The following is a 20108-nucleotide window of genomic DNA, read 5'->3' on the forward strand; positions in this document are numbered from 1 at the left end:
TCCATCTGTAAGAACCACAATGCCTTGGAGACCTTCAAGACAAATGTATTCTTGCATAGGTTTTTTTATGGCTCATAAGTCCTCAGATGCATGAAGCGAAGTTTGTACACTAATAAATCAATTGGTCTTCCGAATTGTAGAAGTTTCTTTGTTGTCTTTCTCCAAAAGCTCTTATTCATTCCACGTAGACAATTGTGGATCTTCTACATCAACTTCCATAAAGTTACACTGGGACCTATATTTCATATCCTACTGTTTTAGAGTCGTACTTTGGCTACCTTGCAATGGAGTCAAGTGTCACCACTAACCAATATTAGTGTCTAAATATGTTTTGCCCCATCCCCTACTTAAGCCCATTCTACTAGCTTACTCCTTTGTGGTTCTCTTGCGCATGGTTAGTATATTAGCTCTTGAGTCAGAAGCCAAGAAAATGAACTCCCAATAGCCTTTCCAGACATAGGGTAATTCATTACTTACCTTGATTTCCACTTAAAATGTACTTTAACTACACTTCCAGCTACAAACCTTAAATCACCTCTCATGTTCGCAGAAAGTCCATCATTTTTTATTTTATTGCCAAGTGTTGGCATGACATAATCCTTTCCTGAGCGTCTCTGAGTGTTTTACAGATCAATAAATTACTTACTTTGTGTCAAAGACAATGAATGCAAAGGCGATGTGTCCGTTCCGCATTTATCCAGCTTCCTTGTTAAAAAAAAAAAGACTGGAAAAGTGATTGGCACATGGATGGGACATAGGGAAGGAATTGCGGAAAACAGATTCCATATTAAAGTATGGAGGATCCTTTTTGGGGGGGGGTGATGTGGGTGGGGGGGGTGGATGGATGGATAGGCAGATGGATGAACTTGTAGGTATTTGATTATTAAAGTACAGATTCAAATATATGAGCATCTCTCAACCAAAGGTTTCCATATCATGAAATAAATAGGAAGTATGAAGCCATATCATGAAGACATGGCTATGTGAATTTAAATTTGCTAAGGTTTTAGGCTAAGAGGGAAGAGGTGTATAAATGCCAAAACTTCATGGAAAAGAAAACTCAGGCTTTGAAAATGTTAAATGTATGATGAGATTGATCCAATAGTATGCCAAGGGCATATTAATACATGATGGACTGGAGGGAGAGATGGGAATATATATATATATTTATTCTTGACACATATTCTCATAAGGAGAGCTTTATCTACACTGCTAGGTTTATTCTCCCAAACTATGCGATCTGAGAGAATATAATCGGTATACAATTGTGAATGAGTTGATCCAGTTACCCAATTAAACATATTTAGCCATCCATCCACCCACCCATTCATCCTTCTGAGTTATTTTTGACAGGGAACCTAGAATCAATCTCTCTCTCTCTCTCTCTCTCTCTCTCTCTCTCTCTCTCTCTCTCTCTCTCTCTCTCTCTATCTATCTATCTCTATCTCTATCTCTCTATCTCTCTATCTCTCTATCTCTCTATCTCTTATCTCTTATCTCTTATCTCTTATCTCTCATCTCTCATCTCTCATCTCTCATCTCTCATCTCTTATCTCTTATCTCTTATCTCTAACTCTCCATCCATCCATCCATCCATCCATCCATCCATCCATCCATCCATCCATCCATCTATCTATATTTAAGGCAAATATCACCCACTCATCATGAAATCTCCAGAACCGTAATGCCTACAAACTTGAAATTTGGCACATATGTTCCTCTTAGTATCTCAGTGCTCGCTAAGAAAGGATTTTTTGAAATGACCATCAGATCATTAGTATTTCTTATACAGTATCTAACATGCTCTGATGCTAAAGAGTTCTACTCCCCCTTCCCATCTGAAAAGAACTCTGTCCCAACTGCCAGTTGCCTTATATTAACACACTCAGGTGCTAAGGAGTTAGACAGTCTTCCTGACTCAAGGTGGCAGGAGCGATATTCCTTATGTGTTTCAATCACTGACCATCACTGAATCAATGGATTGTGAACTGAATTTCTCCTGCATAGCCCGATCACATCATTTCGTCATGAAGCAGAGGTATCCAGCTAGTATAACATACTTTAAAAGGCCAGTATGCATACTGCTTCTTCTTCTCCTTCTTCTTAAGTTCTACAAAAATAATTATGGGTAAAGCTATGAACCAAAATGTTATTATATCTTGGATGAAAGTTGATAATACTTGCAAGGCTTGGCTGAATTGCTTTGAGGGCCATATCCATTTCTGTTGCTTGTCCTTCTACAGGAAACTAACCTCTATTGTGGTTCAATAAAACCACAGTGAATGGTCCATTATATTGAGTTGAATCACTGGCTTATTTAGTCCAATATGATGATCATTGACCAACTGTGGTTCTCCATAGTTTCCATTAAGAAATTCCTCCGCAGAAATTGAGGAAGCTAAGGTTTCAAATGTCACATTCTGTATGTAATACTACTGAATATTTGTTACAGGTAGCCCTCGAGTTATGACCACAATTGATCCCAAAATTTAGGTTGCTAAGTGAAACATTTGTTAATTGAATTTGCCCCATTCTGCAACTTTTCTTGCAACAGTTGTTAATCATTGCAGTTGTTATGTTAATAACATGGTGTCAGGCCTGGAAGCCATCTTTTGCATTGGGCCTTCAGACCTGCCCTATTTTCTGCTGTGGGAAAGGGGGAGTGGGGATTATATGGAGTATGGGAGATATATAGTCAAAATAACATTCCTTTCTCAGAGGGTCAAGGACGTCTTACCCTGCATCTTGAGGGGCGTGACTGGGAGGCATCTCTAGGTGGGACGGTGCCTGATTGGGCCACGTGATGAACATGTGGGTGCTGGGCAGGGACGTGAACTTTCTTTTCCGTCGGGAAAACCTGGAAACTTTCAGATTCGGGTTTTCCCAGATGTGCCAGTATGACATCTCTAATAAAAAGGAACTTTGAGGAAACTCAACCCTCGGAGTCTCCTTTCATTGGGGGTGTCACTTGGAACCCTGACATATGGTTGTTAAGTGAAGCTGGCTTCCTCAATGTGAGGAGGTCACAAAAGCTGATCATGTGACCCCAAGACACTGTGCAACCATCATAAATATGAGTCAGTTACCAAGCATCTGAATTGTGATCATGTGACCATGGGGGAGCTGCAATGGTCATAAGTGTGAAAAACAGTCATAAGTCACTTGTTCAATGCCGTTGTAACTTTGAATGGCCTCTAAATGAACTATTGTAAGTCGAGGACTCCCTGTAGTTCGGGCACAGAATGAGGATGGAGGTTCGTTCTCCAAGCTTATGGGTTGGTCCCATCACAAAACCCACACCTGATCCATCACAAGACCTTCACCTGATGTGACTTCTCCATCACAAGACCTACTGACCACACAAAATCATTATAAGCAGAAGAACACAGAAACTGACACCCCCTAAATTCGGCTGAAGATGTACTGTCAGAGTATGAATATTCATAGACTGGAATAGATCAGCCAACGAATAGGCATAGCAACTGGGTCAGCCAATGAGGGCTGCTTTGGAAACAGAAACTTAAGCTTGGAGTTTGCACGTGGCTTAGCTGAGAATTGAAACTGAAACTAGTCTGTAAGCTCTGAGCTCTGAATCTGCTGCTCTGAGAAGTACACTAGTCTAAACTTGTCTGCTCTGAACTCTGAAATGAAACTGACTGTTCTCTCCTGTTTGTGTTCTGCTTGTAACTTCTATCACATTGAAAGAATCTACTATTGGCATTGTACATTTATTCATCTGTTATTATGTGCATAAAGAAGTTAATGAATCCAGTTGAATCAGTTATCTGTGTGTACTTTCTGGATTTGATTTTTCTGCAACAAACTCTGACAGTTACCCAGTCTGATAATGAAATGTTTGGAAACCAGCTCAGAGAACGAACCTTCACTCTCACATTCTGTCTATCGCTTCTGAATGGTGGCCTCTCTCAAAGATTTTTCAAAAAAATTATAGCTTCTCTAAATCTTGGGTTGACTTTCTTCCTTTCCTTGTCCTTGCAGTACCCCCCAAGATTGTTGAGATCTCTTCAGACATCTCCATCAACGAAGGTGGCAACATAAGTCTCACCTGCATAGCTACAGGAAGGCCAGATCCGACAATTAACTGGAGGCATATTTCACCTAAAGGTAAGATAAGCTTTTCAATGATCCCTCGCCATCAAAATCCAGGTGTTGGACTGTTGCTGCCTTAGATAGTAGGATGCCTTGATGCCAAATATCCATTCTTATTTGCTTTATTTACTTTAGCATATTTCCTGATCTGAGGAGTCATTGTGCCTATGGATATTAATTCCCTAGTACAGAGGTAGGCCCAGGTTATGGGTTGTACTTCATTTTCCTTTCCTTTCCCCCACTTAAGATTCCAATATACACCAAGCAAAAATATAGCCCTTGTTTTCCCCAAAATAAGACCTCCCTGGATAATAAGCCCAATTGGGCTTTTGAGCACATGCACTAAAATAAGCCCTCCCCCCAAAAATAATCCCTACCCAAAAATATTTCAACACAGCAGCAACCATGAGGTGACCATGCTCTCTGTCTCCTGCACCTCAAAAATAATAAGACCTCCCCAAAAATAAGGCCAAGTGCATATTTCGGGGGTCAAAAGCAAATAAGACCCTGTCTTATTTTTGGGGAAGCATTGGTATGCAAAATAATAGCTGAGCTAAAAAATACAATAAGACAATTAACATCAGTAAGTGGAACATCTGCGGCTGTCTCGGTGTATTTGTTCCCTTCTGCTACACACAATTGATACGTAATGAGAGAACGAAGTACTTTGGTCCAGCCAGAACTGAATAATGTGGAGGAATCTCTTTGCCAGCCAACATTTATATTCCACAAGAGTGTCACTGTGTCCAAAAAAAGAAAGAGGAAAAATAGCAACTAGGCAAGCAAGCTTTCCGATCATTTGATTTCATCGATCAATTGATTTTCGATTTGAAAACTGGATCCCACTGAATGTTTTAAAAGGTGATGTGACTGAACTCAGTTTTCTCCACTGAGAAGGTGAAGCTATTTCCCACTGATAAGGTTTGGTGTACTTGTGTGTGTGGGTTACAAGATGCGTTTACTCAACCTTACAGTCTAAAATGGAATAGACCAGGAAGGAGTCTACTGTTTGTTTATTTAGGTTTGTCAAGCATGTATGAGAAAACAAATATAAGTATGAATACAACATATAAACGTATAAGCAGGTATAAGTATATACATAAGAATTGAGTACAGGTAAATGGGGACAGTAGGACAGCACACTGGTTTGCTTATGCACACCCATTTACAGACCTCTTAGAAATGGGGTAAGGTCCATAGTAGACAGGTCAAGCTTAAAGTTTTGGGAGTTTGAGGATGTAACAACGGAGTCAGGTAGAGCATTCCAGGCATTGACCACTCTGTTGCTGAAGTCGTATTTTCTGCAATCGATTTTGAAGCGTTTACCTTTGTATCTATTGTTTGTGGTTGAAGCTGAAGTAGTCATTGTCAGGTAAGACATTGTAGCAGACAATGTTGTGTACTAAGCTTAGATCAGACCGTAGGCGGTGTAGTTCTAGGTTGTCCCGGTCCAATATTTCAAGCCTGGTGTCATAAGGGATTCTATTGTGAGCAGAGGAGTGGAGGATTCTTCTCGTGAAATACCTCTGGACTCGTTCAATTATATTACTGTCCGATATACAGTGTGGATTCCAGGCGGACGAGCTGTATTCGAGGATTGGTCTGGCAAAAGTTTTGTGTGCCTGGGTTAGCAGTGCAAAGTGGAGAAGAAGCTTCGCAAAATTGGGTTAACAACTCTTAATGCCTTTTTGGCAATGCTGTTACAGGGAGTTCTGGGGCTTAGCGCTTTTGAAATGAGTACTCCTAGGTCCTTGACAGGTCCTGTTGTTGTTGTTGTTGTGTCTCTGAGCTCAAAAAGAAGGAAGGATAAAAAGGCCAGCCAGGTATAAATTTCATGAATCGCAATGGCAGCTTTCAGTCAGATTAACACTACGCTTTGCCTAAGTTGCAATTGTTGAGCGTGCAGGATAAAATTAGAGTAAGATTTTTGCAAGAAGCAGAAAAAAAGCCAGCATTTTTTGAGCCGCATCTTCATCTTGTACTTATTTTCTCATTCTGACAATCCATCTAACTTTACCCAATGCTCTACGTAATTGGTGGCCCAGGATTCATTTGCAATCCGTGGGCTGTAGGTTCAACTGATGGGTTTCCCTTTCAGGTGTTGCCACTAGTATAATTTTCATCCTGCAAAGATATTTTATTCCCTGTTATCCACCCAGGTGTATTTTTTTCTTTCTTTCTCTCTCTCTCCAAGAGCTTTCCTTGAGTTGAAATCCGATGTCTCCATTATGTGTAGGCTTTAGCTGCTATGGAAACACTGGAGCAATCAAGAGGAGAGGAGCAAGCTAATCAGATTTTTACCTGCAGAGTTAGGTAATTTTCTTGAGTAGCTTCGGCCTGAATTCATGTGGAGTTTAGGTGTTTTGTGAGGACAACACAGTCATCGTCAAATAATGGTTGACCTGAGGATCCTTTTTCCATCCTGTCCAAAAGATTTCAAACTGGTAGGATTTTAGTAGGCCTTCCTAAGATGAATCTTAGATGATTCGTCAAGAATGGTATCTTCTGTTCTCACAAACATTTCAATTCTCCTGCATTTCTTTTTTTATATATACTTCTTTAATTGAATAAATATTAAAAACATTGGAGATAGATAACCTTGCTAGCTTTGTTATTTCCATACCTATTTTAACATAACAACAAATACAGTTTCTACTTATCGTACATAGCTACATTAATCCTATTAACATATCCCTTATCCTCCTTTATATATGTATTTATCTCTGTATTATCCACTTCCAATTTGACAATCCACAAAATATTCTGTTCTGCCTCCCTATCCTCATTTCCAACCATTGATACATTTTGTTCCAAATTTCATAATATTCTGTCTGGTTCTCTATTTTTTGATTTCTCCTGCATTTCTGCTATCACATTTTATTGCAGCTGTTGTTAAGTGAATCATTGCAGTTGCTATGTTAATAGCATGTGGTTGTTAAGTGAAGCTGGCTTCCCCATTGACTTTGCTTGTCAGAAGGTCACAAAAGATTATCATGTGACACACACACCCCAAAAGGCATTCCGTAACCGTCATGAATACCAAGCATTTGGATTTTGACCATGTGACTATGGGGGTGCTGCAATGGTCATAAGTGTGAAAATGGTCATAAGTCACTTTGTTCAGTGCCGTTGTAACTTTGAATGGATGCTAAATGAACAGTTTTAAGTTGAGGACTCCCTGTAGTTCCCGGCGCAGAGTGAGGATGGAGGTTCGTTCTCCAAGCTTGTGGGTTGGTCCCATCACAACACCCATCCCAAGACTCTCACTTGACACAATCCTGAGTTGTGAGTTTCTGCCTCCCTTTGAGGGGAAATATTCTGCCCTTTTTAATATTTCCTATAATGTCTCATTTTCCTAGGAAAGGGATGAGTGCTAACTTCCTACAATGCTATAGTAACATTTGGTTTCGTAATGTTTCTTTGGGATCTGGCGGCGGGGGGCGGATTGTAGTTGTTTTGTAAACAATCATTTAAATCATCAATGTGTCTTCTCTCAACTCAGGGTTATCTGTGAAACCTTAATGCGACCTGTAATAAAACCTGAAGATTTTATGCTAAACTAAATGTTTAACAAAGCGACAAAAATCGCCATTAAACTTCAGAGTGTTAGCGAGTTTTATGGTCTGAAATTGTACTTGGCATACTGCACACCTAAGGCATACAGTTATCTTTTCATTTTATATGTCTCTGAGCCGAGGCAGGATCCCACTGTTTCGGCATGGTTCGGCCAAACCGATACTCGCATGCCGGCTGAACACGCCTCCGAACCGGTTCCCCAGTCACTGTCGTCACCGCAGCCATCTCTTTTTTGAGTTATCCGCATGTGCAGAACAATTTCTATTGAACTGCTCATGTGTGCTCATGTTAGTTTGATTACACACACACACACGCATATACATACATACCATATTTTTCGGCATATATGACGCACCAAGATTTTGAAGAGGCAAATTTTTTAAAAAAGTTTTTGCACTCTGCAGACCTCCAAAAATGGTGGTTGCTTTTTTTGTGAAAACGGGCCCATTTTTGTCAAAAAAGGGCATGCATAGCCTTTAGGAGGCTTATAGAGTGCTCCTGGGGGTGGGGTGGCAAAATGAGAAAAACACTGCCCATTTTCCACTCATTTTTCCCTCCCCAGACCCCAGGAGCACTCTGGAAGCCTCCTAGAGGCTATGCACGGCCATTTTTGCAAAGGGCGGGCTTTCAGGAGGCCAAAAATGCTGTATTCAGTGCATAAAACACACCCAGATTTTCACCCTCTTTTTTGAGGGAAAAAGGTAATGTATGACTGAACACACATGCAACTGAGACAAACTAGAAATAGCACAGGCTATCCATCCCTAAGAGAACATATATTTTAATTTCCATGGTTTCTAAATTTCGTATTACCTGGTAAATTCAATCTTCGCATAATACCGTTAAACCTGTTATGTGATTGAGCTATTTGTCAAAGAGAGTGAAGGGGTAGCTTGTGCATCGGAATTGAAGAACCAAATGTTTGCAGAATCTGGATTTGACCATGAATTCTTCTACTTAGTGCCAGCAGGATACATTTCTACTAAATGAAGTTTTCACTGCAGCGATGTAACTATACCGGGCTATAACCAAAATGTCGGAATGATTCAGGATCGCAACAACTAGTGTGTTATTTGTTAATGTTTTCATTTAAGGCTGGTTTCCATATTACATCCTAAATAAGTCTAAATAATTAGTATAATACTGCTGTTTGAAAGCGTAGTACAATTTTTGTTGCAGAGAATATTGCATATTAATGCACTTAAGGGAATGTCCTCTTTCATTTAGTAAGAGATAGAATAAGTCAGAAGTGGACTTGAACGGTCCAAAGTATGAGTTGCATGAAGATTTGGCTTTCTTCTGTTTTATAGAAAACTAGATGATAACCCGGCGTTGACGGGGTATTTATTTATCCTAAATCCATACATTTGTCCTCAAAAATAATCTCGGACCAAACATAATTTCTAATGTTGGATTTTACTCCTTACCAGAAGGAGCCCTTGTGGAGTTCTGTGAAGCCGTTACCATGGCAACTCCACTGTGTTGTACAGTAGAAGCCATTTACGACAGTACAGTAGAAGCCATTTTAAGGCACAACAGGCTGTATCTTAACAGAACACACACAAGGTGTTATGGGTGTCTTATTCCTCACAGTATTTGTTTCCACAGAGTAAGTCATCTCTGTACCAAGTTGAAATTGCTCAAGGCATTCCAGAGTTATGTTAGAACATACACACAGACAGAGCCATTTTTATATATATAGAAGAAGAAAGAAGAAGAAAATAGGCTCTAAAAATCAGTAAAAAAAAAAAGTACAGTATTAGAAGACCGTTTAATTCGGGCATTGTCAGAAGTTGTGAATACTCCAACACTGGAAGTTTTTAAGAAGTGATTGGACAACCATTTGTCTGAATCAGTGTAGGATTTCCTACCTAAGTAGGGGATTGGACTAGAAGACCTCCAAAGTCCCTTCAAACTCTGTTATTCCATTATTCATCCAGAGGAGACTTCTGGTTGTGGCTAAAAAAGAAATAGTGAATATGCATAGAATTGTGTGGCCAGCATCGTGATTTTTTTAAAAAAAATATACAATATATATACTCTACAGCAGAGGTGTGAAACTCAAGGCCAGAGGGCCAGATCCTGCCCATGGGGTACTTAGATCTGGCCCATGTGGTCACCCTGGAAACACTGAAGGACCAGCCCGTGGTGCCTCTGCCAGTAAAAATGGAGGCTCAGGAGGGCCACGAGCAGCCCCCGTGAGCTCCGTTTTCACTGGCAGAAGGTTGCAGGAGGCTGTTGCAGCCAAAAACAAAGCTCGGAAGCCTGTTTTTGCTGGCAGAAGTGCTCAGTCCACCACAAATGCTCCCAACACAAGTGACATCGAATTGCCCCCCTCCCCGAGGTCAAACCCAACCCTGATGTGGCCCTCAATGAAGTTGAGTATCACCCCTGCTCTATATGTTACCCCTGATCTCATCCCTTGTTGTGTATCTCTAAAAGAGAAAAATATATGCATGCAGACATTGGGATACACAAATAGGTAGAGATGAAAGAATTAAATTGTCTCCTTTCTCTTCAATCCTCCATCCCCTGAAGTTGATATCTCTAATCCCTTGGAATACCTAAGTGATTATTTGTTGGGTTTTCGTAAGCTTTATTCAGTAATTAACATAGTGGCATATTGCAACCGGTTTTCTAGGTTAATGACCTATTATGCAAAGTAAATTATTTGGTCTCTCTAGTATTTGGCTTTGATCACTTTGATTATGTGTTGAGCTGCAGTTTTAGACCCCTGGGGAGAAATTAAACTGACAAAAAGTCACAATAAATAGTACACAGAGGCAGTTTGGTGTAGTGGTGAAGGCATCATCAGCAACTGGGAGATTGTAAATTCTAGTTCCACATTCAGAATGATGACTTGGCCTGATTCCAAGTATCATGTAGAATTAAATCAGAGTCCAAGGCAAAATGATCCTTAAAGTTCCAATTTAATAAAGCAGACGTCTTAGACATCTGTGTAAATTCCAATTCTGGAAATGACATCAGAATTCCAACCAGTTAAAAGTTCATGATCTTGTCCCCACACCCACAATCCATCACATGGTCCAATCTTCTTCTTCCATACTGGCGTCTCCACCCAGCTGCTTCTGGTCAGGTGTAAAAGTGCGGAGACAAAAGATGACCTTGGCTTCTAGTAAAGAATTAAAAACAATACATTCCACAATCTCCCTCCTGTCTATTCCCTCCTCCCATCAACTATATTAATGAAACAGAATAATGAAATAAGAGAAAGTGTGGCAGGCCAAAATTCTAAAAGGAATATAATTGCAGGCCTGACACTGGTATTGGCAAACCATATTGGAAAAAAACCTTGCCACGGAAATTGCAAGGACTTGCAATCTGGGCTGTTGGCTGAAGTGAAGCTTGACTTGAGCAGACAAAACCAAAATAAGATGTTTGTTCCTGAGATTATTTTGCAGTCTCTTCTTCCTTCAACTCAGGGGTGAAATGCTACCAGTTCGGACCGGTTCTCCTGAATCGGTAGCAAAGATGCTAGCTGTTTGCCCGAACCAGTAAGTTAAAAAATGCTACCAGTTCGGGCGAACCGGTTTTTCTGATGATCAGCTGTGCCGCTCAATTTATATTAGCTAGAAAGCAGGATTTCCTGCTTTTTAGCTAATCTAATTAATGCGGCACAGTGGATTCCAATCCCTCGCTGTTCGCTTACCTCGCTGTTCACTTACTCGTTTGCTAGGTGCGCTCAGTAGCAGGCTCTACCACCCACCCAGATGTCATTTTGACACTCTGTGCACGCACAGAAGGTCCTGCCGGTAGCAGAGATAAGTGGATTTCACCCAGGGGTGAAATGCTACCAGTTTGGGCCGGTTCGCCCGAACCATTGGTAAAAAAATGCTATTGGTTCGCAGAACTGGTAGTAAAAAAAATACTAAAAAACAGGTTTTTTTTAAAAAATGTTCTGATGATCGTGCGTCACACAGCTGATCTCCAGAAGGGTTTTTTAAAAACTTTTTAAGCATTTTTGTTTTACTACAGGTTCTCCAGAAACGCGAGGGTGGGATGGGGATGTCCGTTTTTGCTCCCAGCAGACTCCCCTGAAGCCTGTTAGGCCAAAAACAGGGATGGGGGATGCTGAGAAAGAAAGGAAGGAAGGAAGGAAGGAAGGAAGGAAGGAAGGAAGGAAGGAAGGAGAAAGAAAAAAGAAAGAGAGGGAGGGAGGGAAAAAGGAGAGGAAGGAAGGACTACGAGCCTGTCACTAGATGCAGTTTCAGAGGATAATCCAGGGCTGGAAGGGACCTGGAGGACATCTAGTCCAACCCTGCTCCAGTAGGATATCGTTAAAGTGAGTTTCTGTCTTTTGATCCCCCTGTTACATGACTACATAGCCATGCCCACGCAGTCACAGGACCCACCAAGCCACGTCCACAGAGCCTAGATAGATAGATAGATAGATAGATAGATAGATAGATAGATAGATAGATAGATAGAAGGAGAGAGATATATATTTCATCACTGATTTCACCCCTGCTTCAACTGTCATACTGTAGGACGTGGTAGTCTTAACTACAGCTTGCAGAAAATCATTTATGCTACGCAAACATTTAATTTCCAGCCAGACAAAGATGTCTACCTTTTTCACTTCCCCAATGTGCAGAAGGCTGAAAATGTCTCTCTGGACTCCCCGTCTTTCTGTCCACTTCTTCAACTGCCACTTGATGGAAAAGCAGCTTGCCTTCATTAGCGTGGGCCCGAGAAGCTCTAATTGACAGGATGTGTTCATCCTGAGCTAGCAAATATCAAGACATCGGATGTGGGGCCGGATGGAGACTGCCTGGAAGGTCAACATTGGCACCTGCAGGGACAGATTCAATCCAGGCGCCGGGAGCTTGGCAGATAATATTATTAGTGTCAGAATCCTGGGAGGGGCTGAGTTCACTCAAATGGCAGAACCAGAGATACAATTTTTCGGCAGGCATCAGAAAGATTGACACACGGAAGGTCAAGAAATAGAACAAGTGTAGGAAGCAGCTATAGAATTTCCTCTCCGCAGAAAACTCCCGGGTTCAGTTCTGTCCACTTTCACGGAGCAGCACTTGCTCTGAGAAAACGCAGAGTTATTTTATAACAACTGGCTTTGAGTGATAGACTTTTTTCTGCCTCTTAACAATAGTGGTTACCCCAAAAAGCCGTACGCTGTAGAGAGACGGAACTGGTAAGAGTTGCTAAGTCTGAACTCGTGAGCCTCCAACTCTGTCAGCTCGTAGTCTAAATTGGCCCAGCACAAGGAACCAGCAGGAAGTCTAAACAATTAAGGCATCTTAGAGCCTCTTAAATGTTTTAAGGAGAACGGTTTCATTTATGAGTTGGTTGCTTTGCAACTCTTCTATAAAATAATTGTCAGAGTTTGTTGCAAAGATCACATCCAGAAAGCACACACTGATAACTGAGTCAGCAGGATTCATTAACTTCTTTATATACATAATAACAACATGAATAAATGTACAATACCAACAGCGGATTCTTCCAACGTGGTAGAAAGGGGAGATTGGTTTCCAGTTTCAAATTCAGAGAGCAGACTAGATTAGTTCTCTTGCACAGACTCAGAGCAGAAGTGGGTTCCTACCAGTTTGCACCAATTCGGTAGAACCGGTTTATCAAATTTACCAAACCGGTTAGAAGAGGTTCCACCAGTGGACCCGGAAAGCAGGCCACACCTACAGAAGAGGTTCCAAAAAATTTTGAAACCCACCACTGCCACAGAGAGAGAGAGAGAGAGACAGGCAGACTGACAGAGACAGACAGAGAGAGAGAGAGAGAGAGAGAGAGAGAGAGAGAGAGAGAGAGAGAGAAAGGAAGGAATAAATAAATAAATAAATAAATAAAAAAGAAAAAAAGAGTGAGAGAGAGATAAAAGAAAAAAGGGACAGAGAAACAAAAGGAAGGAAAGAGAGAGAGAGAGAGAGAGAGAGAGAAAACACATGGCCGGCAAGCCACTCCCACCAGGTCACATGGCCAGCAAGCCACTCCCACAAAGGAAGCCACACCCACAGAGTAGGTTCCAAAATTTTTTGAAACCCACCACTGATTCAGAGCTACATAGGTAAGCCATGCCCAGGCTCCGAGCTGTCTGGCATAGCTCTCATTAGCAAATAGTTCCCATTGGCTGACCCAGTTGCCATGACCTATTCCAGTTCATGAATATTCTGACGACAATGGAGTGCTCTGATTAAGAAAGTCCAGCTCTAGCTAATTCATAGTTTTCGCAAAGCTTTCTCTTTCCATGGAATCTGTTGTCATGTTTGTACTGGTGTAGACACATTTGCAACTTAGTTAATGTAATAACTAAGAACTGCTTAAATCAAAAAGCATTATCAGCCAAGTGTCATGTCTGAGCAAGCAACAGTCCTAATCTTGTTGACCTATTTTCACAAGCGCTAATGCTCATAAACATTTACTAGGTGAATATATCAATCGAAATACATCTAATCAAAGGCTCATTAGAGTCATAAACCAGCATAGATCTAAACATATGTCTACTCTACACTCGCCATTAGCTGTTTCATTTAAGATTGCTTTCCTTCTAAATCTCATCCTGATTCTTTTATGTGAAATGATCTCCAGTGCAGAGAAGTCTCGACTGAGCAGAAATCGGAATGCTGGCTTTTTCCAATTTTCTTGGCAAATAAGATCTTCATCCTTCTTCTAGAAACCAACAAACTATCATGGATAGCTTTCTACCAGGTTTAAATCCTGTTGACAAATCAACAGATTTCTTATTTAGTCATGAGTATTAGCTCTGCGCTGTAATCCCATTACCATTGTTGCTTAATATTGCCTGTCTATTACTGCTCAAGAACCCGGAGGAAGAGCAGTAGACTTTGGAGACCAATTGTTTCAGAGTAGATGGGATCTTGGTGACCATTGTTTAATGAGGTAAACTATATTACAGCCAGCATTAACTTGGCAGCAGTTCATGCCACTATATTATGTTTAACCTGGCTATCTGCCATGGAAAACAATGAGCTGTGGTGGCACAGTGGTGAGAGTGCAGTACTGCGGGCCACTTCTGCTGACTGCCGGCTGACTGTAATTTGTCAATTCAAATCTCACCAGGCTCAAGATTGACTCAGCCTTCCGTCCTTCCGAGGTGGGTAAAATGAGCACCCAGATTGTTGGGGGCAACAAGCTGACTCTGTAAACCATTTAGAGAGGGCTGTAAAAAGCACTGTGAAGGGGTATATAAGTCTAAGTGCTATTGCTATTTCAAAATACATTTCTGATATAAGCCTGAGAACATGAAAGACTTTTGAGTCTGGTTACACAGTCTATAAGGCTTTCACTCGGGCCAAAAGCTTATAAATAATGTCAAGGGTTTTATTTGTACTTAGTTTTTTCTTTTCCTTTTATACAATATGTGATTATCAAGGCATATGAAGGGCACAGATTAAGTGCACACACTTAACTTGGCTACGGATTATTTTTTCTGCACAAGGCAGGGAGCTAGGGCTTCAGAAAATGACTGCACTTCATCTAAATATATTACTTAAATCCAGTTGGGCCATTGCAAGATGGCCCAACTGGCCATTGCAAGGGAACTGAGGCCTCAGTTCTCAAGATCAGCTTGTTCTGCTTAACATTTCCTCCTTCTTCCTAGTGCAGGGTTCATCAACCTTAAACACTCAAAGAGTGTTTCCTAACTGGAAGTCCCCTGTTCAATTCCAAAGCTGACCGGAAGTCCAGTTTCCCCGTCATAGCATCTCCTCCTAGCGTGGCATCCTTTTTCCTCTAACCAAAAGCCCTATCAATTTTGGAGCTAACGATAGGGAGCTGCAGCAGAGGGATGAAAGAGCCACATGCAGCTCCAGAGCCACAGGTTGCTAACCCCTGTCCCTAGCGTATTCCCGCAAGTGCAGAGTATGCTTTTCGGATTATTAAACTCCACTTTGCATGGTCAGCTGTGTCTCCAGGGTTGTCAGATCCCTAAAAAGTGATACTGCCATTCAATTGGGAGGAGGGGAGCCTCGGAGTTAAATCATTAGCTACATCTGAAACAACTGAGTTTTACAACTTTACAACTGGTTTCCTGTCACCGGGAGACTGAAGGGCCCAATATCTCTGGAGGGATGTTTATGATAGCCATGTGGGATATATAACTTTGATGTCTAACTAGAGATAGCCATGGGAACATGTGCTTTATTGACTCCCAGGGCAGAAGAGTTAAGGACACATCTTCACACTTGTGTATTGTTCAGAATCTGCATTCGGACATAGGGGAGGGGTCATTATCAGCTTAATCCCATTTGCATGGCCTAAAGGTTTTCAGGTGCGGCTTTGCTTCTAATAGTGTCCATCCTGACTGATTAAAGGTTCCTTTTGAATTAATCCATTTCAAGAGTCTTTACTTTCTCCAGTTAGGAGAGGAGCCATTACAAGGGTGCAGGCCTGCAGCTTGCATATCTTTATTGATGGTGTCTTGCCATCTCTGTTTTGGATATCCGCAAGGTCACCAACCATTGACTTCTAGTTGGTAGGTAACCTTGGCCACAGTAGAAGGTGCTGCTCTCTGGACGTGTCCATACCAGTAGAGCAGGCCTTCTCTCATCTTCTCTATAATTGGTGCCACACCAAAATGCTTTTGAATGGTGTCATTTGTGATGTGTTCAAGGAGGGAGAAGTGGGACATGGTGGCTCAATGGCTAAGACGCTGAGCTTGTCGATCAGAAAGTTTGGCAGTTCAGCAGTTTGAATCCCTAGCGCCACGTAACGGAGTGAGCACCAGTTACTTGTCCCAGCTTCTGCCAATCTAGCAGTTCGAAAGCATGTAAAATGCAAGTAGAAAAACAGGAACCACCTTTGGTGGGACGGTAACAGTGTTCTGTGCACCTTTGCTATTTAGTCATGCTGGCCACATGGCCGTGGAGACATCTTCAGATAGCACTGGCTCTTCGTCTTTGAAATGGAGGTGAGCACCGCCCCCTAGAGTCAGGAACAACTAGCTCATATGTGTGAGGGGAACCTCGATCTTGACCTAGAATCTCCAGATTCCCATCTTCAGAATGGGCTCCAGTTTTTCATCTGCTGAAAGTTCAGTTCTACCTTTGTATAACACATTTGGGAAGGATAGAAGCCTGAAGCCATCTTGACCCCCATCAGGATCAAACTCCAACCTGTGGGCAGAGTTTGCCTGCAATGCCGCATTCCAACCACAGTGGTTCTTTGGATGCACATTTTCCCCCTAGTGCAAACATGGCTTGTTTTTTTTTCTTCATCTTTTTAATGGTTGTGTCTTCTCAGCAAAAGTAACAGAGGGGAATACATTTCAAAGAATACCCAACTTAGATAATGAACTGAGAGTGTCACGAAGTGGATCTCAAATAGATTTGTTACTCTTTGGTGAGCATAATTGCTGAAGAAACTGTGCTGCTGGAGACTAAGCAAGAACAGAAATAGGGGTCATTATGATGGAAATATAATCTGGCTGGAAAGCTGCATGGGAGAACAGAAGTGGGCTCCTACTGATCTGAATATGGGCTATTTAATTTAGCACATGATACAGGAATAGAAAAACAGGTGGACAAACCTGAGGTTTTTCCTACGTTCTATGCCAGGCGTTTTAATCCAGCAGTAAGTTTATGAACACAACAGAAGATCGCATAGAGCGGGCCTCCTCCGTATTCCATCCGCCAGTCAGTGCCGACTGGCGACCACCCGGAGGAGAGCCTTCTCAGTTGCTGCTCCGACGCTATGGAACAATCTCCCCGTGGAGATTCGTACCCTGACCACAGTCCAGGCCTTCCGTACAGCACTCAAGATCTGGCTAGCCCGTCAGGCCTGGGGATAAATTTTATTGCCCCTCCCGAATGCTGAGTGAATGTTGTGTTTTAGTACTTTTTAGTTATCTCACATTTTTTTTTCTCTGTAATTTGTCTTTCACCCCCTTTCCCTTACTATTGTAAGCCGCCCTGAGTCCCCTCAGGGAAAAGGGCGGCCTATAAATGCTAAATAAATACGAAAAATACGAAATAAATAGAATGACAGAATAATAGAGTTGGAAGGGAGTTCTTGGACAGTGACGTGCGGTGAGGTTTATAGCTGGTGAGGCAGCAATTTTTTTAGACTTGTGGACTTCAACTCCCAGAATTCCACAACCAGTCATGCTCAGTTCCGATTTAAAGCGACATCATTTGTTTTTCTCCTTTGCTAAATAAGTTTCCTTCTTTCTTTTTTCTTTTTCTTCTCACTTCCCCTCCTTCCTCCCTCTCTCCCTCCCTCCCCCCTCTCTCAAACACACACACAGACAAAGTTGCTCCAGGAGGATGAAATTTGAATTCCTCCCCCTCCCTCCGACCCACACGTACCTTTTCCAGCTGTTTCAGAGAGAATTTCAACTCTGCTCTTGCCTGCCATCATGAAAAGAAAGAAAAATGAAAAATGAAAAAGACAAGAGCTGATGTCAGGCTGGGCTAGTTGCTGCCAGAGTCACCATGGATGACTCTGCTTAACTGTTTAAAAAAGCCTCTAAAAAGCACACTCTACAGGAGGAGATAAGAGAACGACGTGCCTCATCTACATCAGGAATTTTTCGGCTTTTAACCCTTGCTTAACTCTGCTCGAGTGATCATAAAAAGTAAGACTAGATGAGACACGTCGTTCTCCTGCCTCCTCCTGTAGAGGGTGCTTTTGTAGAGGCTTTTTTAAACAGTTAAGCACTAAGCAGAGTCATCCATGGTGACTCTGGCAGCAACTAGCTCAGCCTGACCTCAGTTCTTGCCTTTTTCCTTTTACATTTTTTTTTTCTTTTCATGATGACAGTGGTGAGGCTCTGCCTCCCCTGACTGCACGTCCCTGTTCTTGGAAGTCTTCTAGTCCAACACCCTGCTCAGGCAGGAGATCCTATATCCGTGATGGCAAACCAATGGCACTTCTTTTAGTTCTGTGCATGCTCAGAACAATTTCCATTGGACTGCACATGGGCGCGCAGTGTGCATATAATGTCTGCGCAAAACATTCTCATGAGCGAACCGGCAATGACGCTGGCCAGAACCCATCCCTGCTTTCTACCAAGATAACCTTTGTTGGCATTCTTTGCTTGTTATACGTGCGTGAGATGTTAATTTCATCTCTAAGGACAAGTTTCATTAAAATTGTCATTGTGATTGTTCTTGGCATGGAAGAAAACCTGGATGCATTTTGGGTGCACGTGTGTCTATTTTGAAACATTAAAAAAGGGGAGAATTGGGAGAATTGGGCCTTTCCAGATTGCGATTGTCTTTTCCTTTCCTCTCCCTCCTCTGCCATGAAGATGCCCTTAAGACAATAATTTAATTTCTTCGGTAAATACAGGGGAACTCTGCGATTCTGTTTGACTCACCCCGTTCCGTCCAATGACAGAAATGCCAGGATGAGTGCATCTTGACTTTCAGAAGTTACAAATGCAAATTAAAACCATTTATTGGGCTTTAGTAGCTGTGCAAACTAATTATATTTTGGCCAAACTTTGCCGGCAACTCCCCTGAGGTATGATTTAAATATTCCAAGCAATGGAAGTGCGTCCCCATTCTGTCAACAGACGGATGCTTCAGTTGCAGAAAATTGTGCTGCGGCTCATTTTAACTTCTCTGACGTTTTTTCCTCCCCTCCTTTTTTTGTGTGCATAAACTATGGTAGCCGTGTTCCAGTTGGGAACGAGAAGGCAGGAGACAACTACTCCGAGGGTTTCTGATTTGCTTTACATGGGTGCCAAAGGCATAAACTGACTTAAAAGGAATCAGGATTTATTTTAGGGACAGTTGGCGACTGAGAAACTTTGTGTCATATAAATGTTTCCTGGACTCTGATTTTTGAGAGAACTATGCACTATTCTTCGATTTGGAGGGGATAGGTGTTACCATATCAGGACACTGGGAAGCCAAGAAATGCCAGAAAGGAAATGTTCACTGCCATCTAGTGGAGTTTCAGATTTTTGCAGCATAGAGCCAAGGTGGCACAGTGGTCAGAATGTGGTACTGCAGGCTACTTCAACTGAACTGCAGTTCCGCAGCTCAAATCTCACTGGCTCAAGGTTGACTCAGCCTTCCATCCTTTTGAGGGTGGTAAAGTACATATGTGCAAAGGGCCGTGAATGACTACAGTCAAGAATAATAACTTTACATGAACCAATCCAGAGACCTAGATCTACAATTGCGGTAAGAATGGTGATTACCACCACCATAACAGCAGGAACATTTTGGCTTGAAAACAAAAACTCTCACTTTGTCCTGCTTTGGTGGCAAAGTGGTTAAAATGTAGTATTGCAGGCTAATTCGGCCAATTGCCAGGAGTTCGATCCTGACTGGTTCAAGGTTGGCTCAGCCTTCCATCCTTCCAAGGTGGGTAAAAGGAGGGGGCAAGATACTGACTCTGTAAACCACTTAGAAAGGGCTGTAAGCAGTGTGAAATGAAATATCAGTCTAAGTGCTATT

At 41.9% G+C, this 20108-nt stretch overlaps 1 protein-coding gene across 3 annotated transcripts in view; it reads left to right on the forward strand.

Annotated features, from left to right (window-relative positions):
• NTM (neurotrimin) overlaps nucleotides 1-20108 on the forward strand; it is a 344658-nt gene that overhangs the window by 241525 nt on the left and 83025 nt on the right. For all 3 annotated transcript variants that reach the window (XM_032229681.1, XM_032229682.1, XM_032229683.1), the window contains exon 3: nucleotides 4000-4125. In XM_032229681.1, the coding sequence (XP_032085572.1) occupies nucleotides 4000-4125 (126 nt within the window). The remainder of the gene's footprint in view (nucleotides 1-3999; nucleotides 4126-20108) is intronic.

Source organism: Thamnophis elegans, chromosome 13, assembly GCF_009769535.1.
Source record: "Thamnophis elegans isolate rThaEle1 chromosome 13, rThaEle1.pri, whole genome shotgun sequence".
Classification (NCBI taxonomy): domain Eukaryota; kingdom Metazoa; phylum Chordata; class Lepidosauria; order Squamata; family Colubridae; genus Thamnophis; species Thamnophis elegans.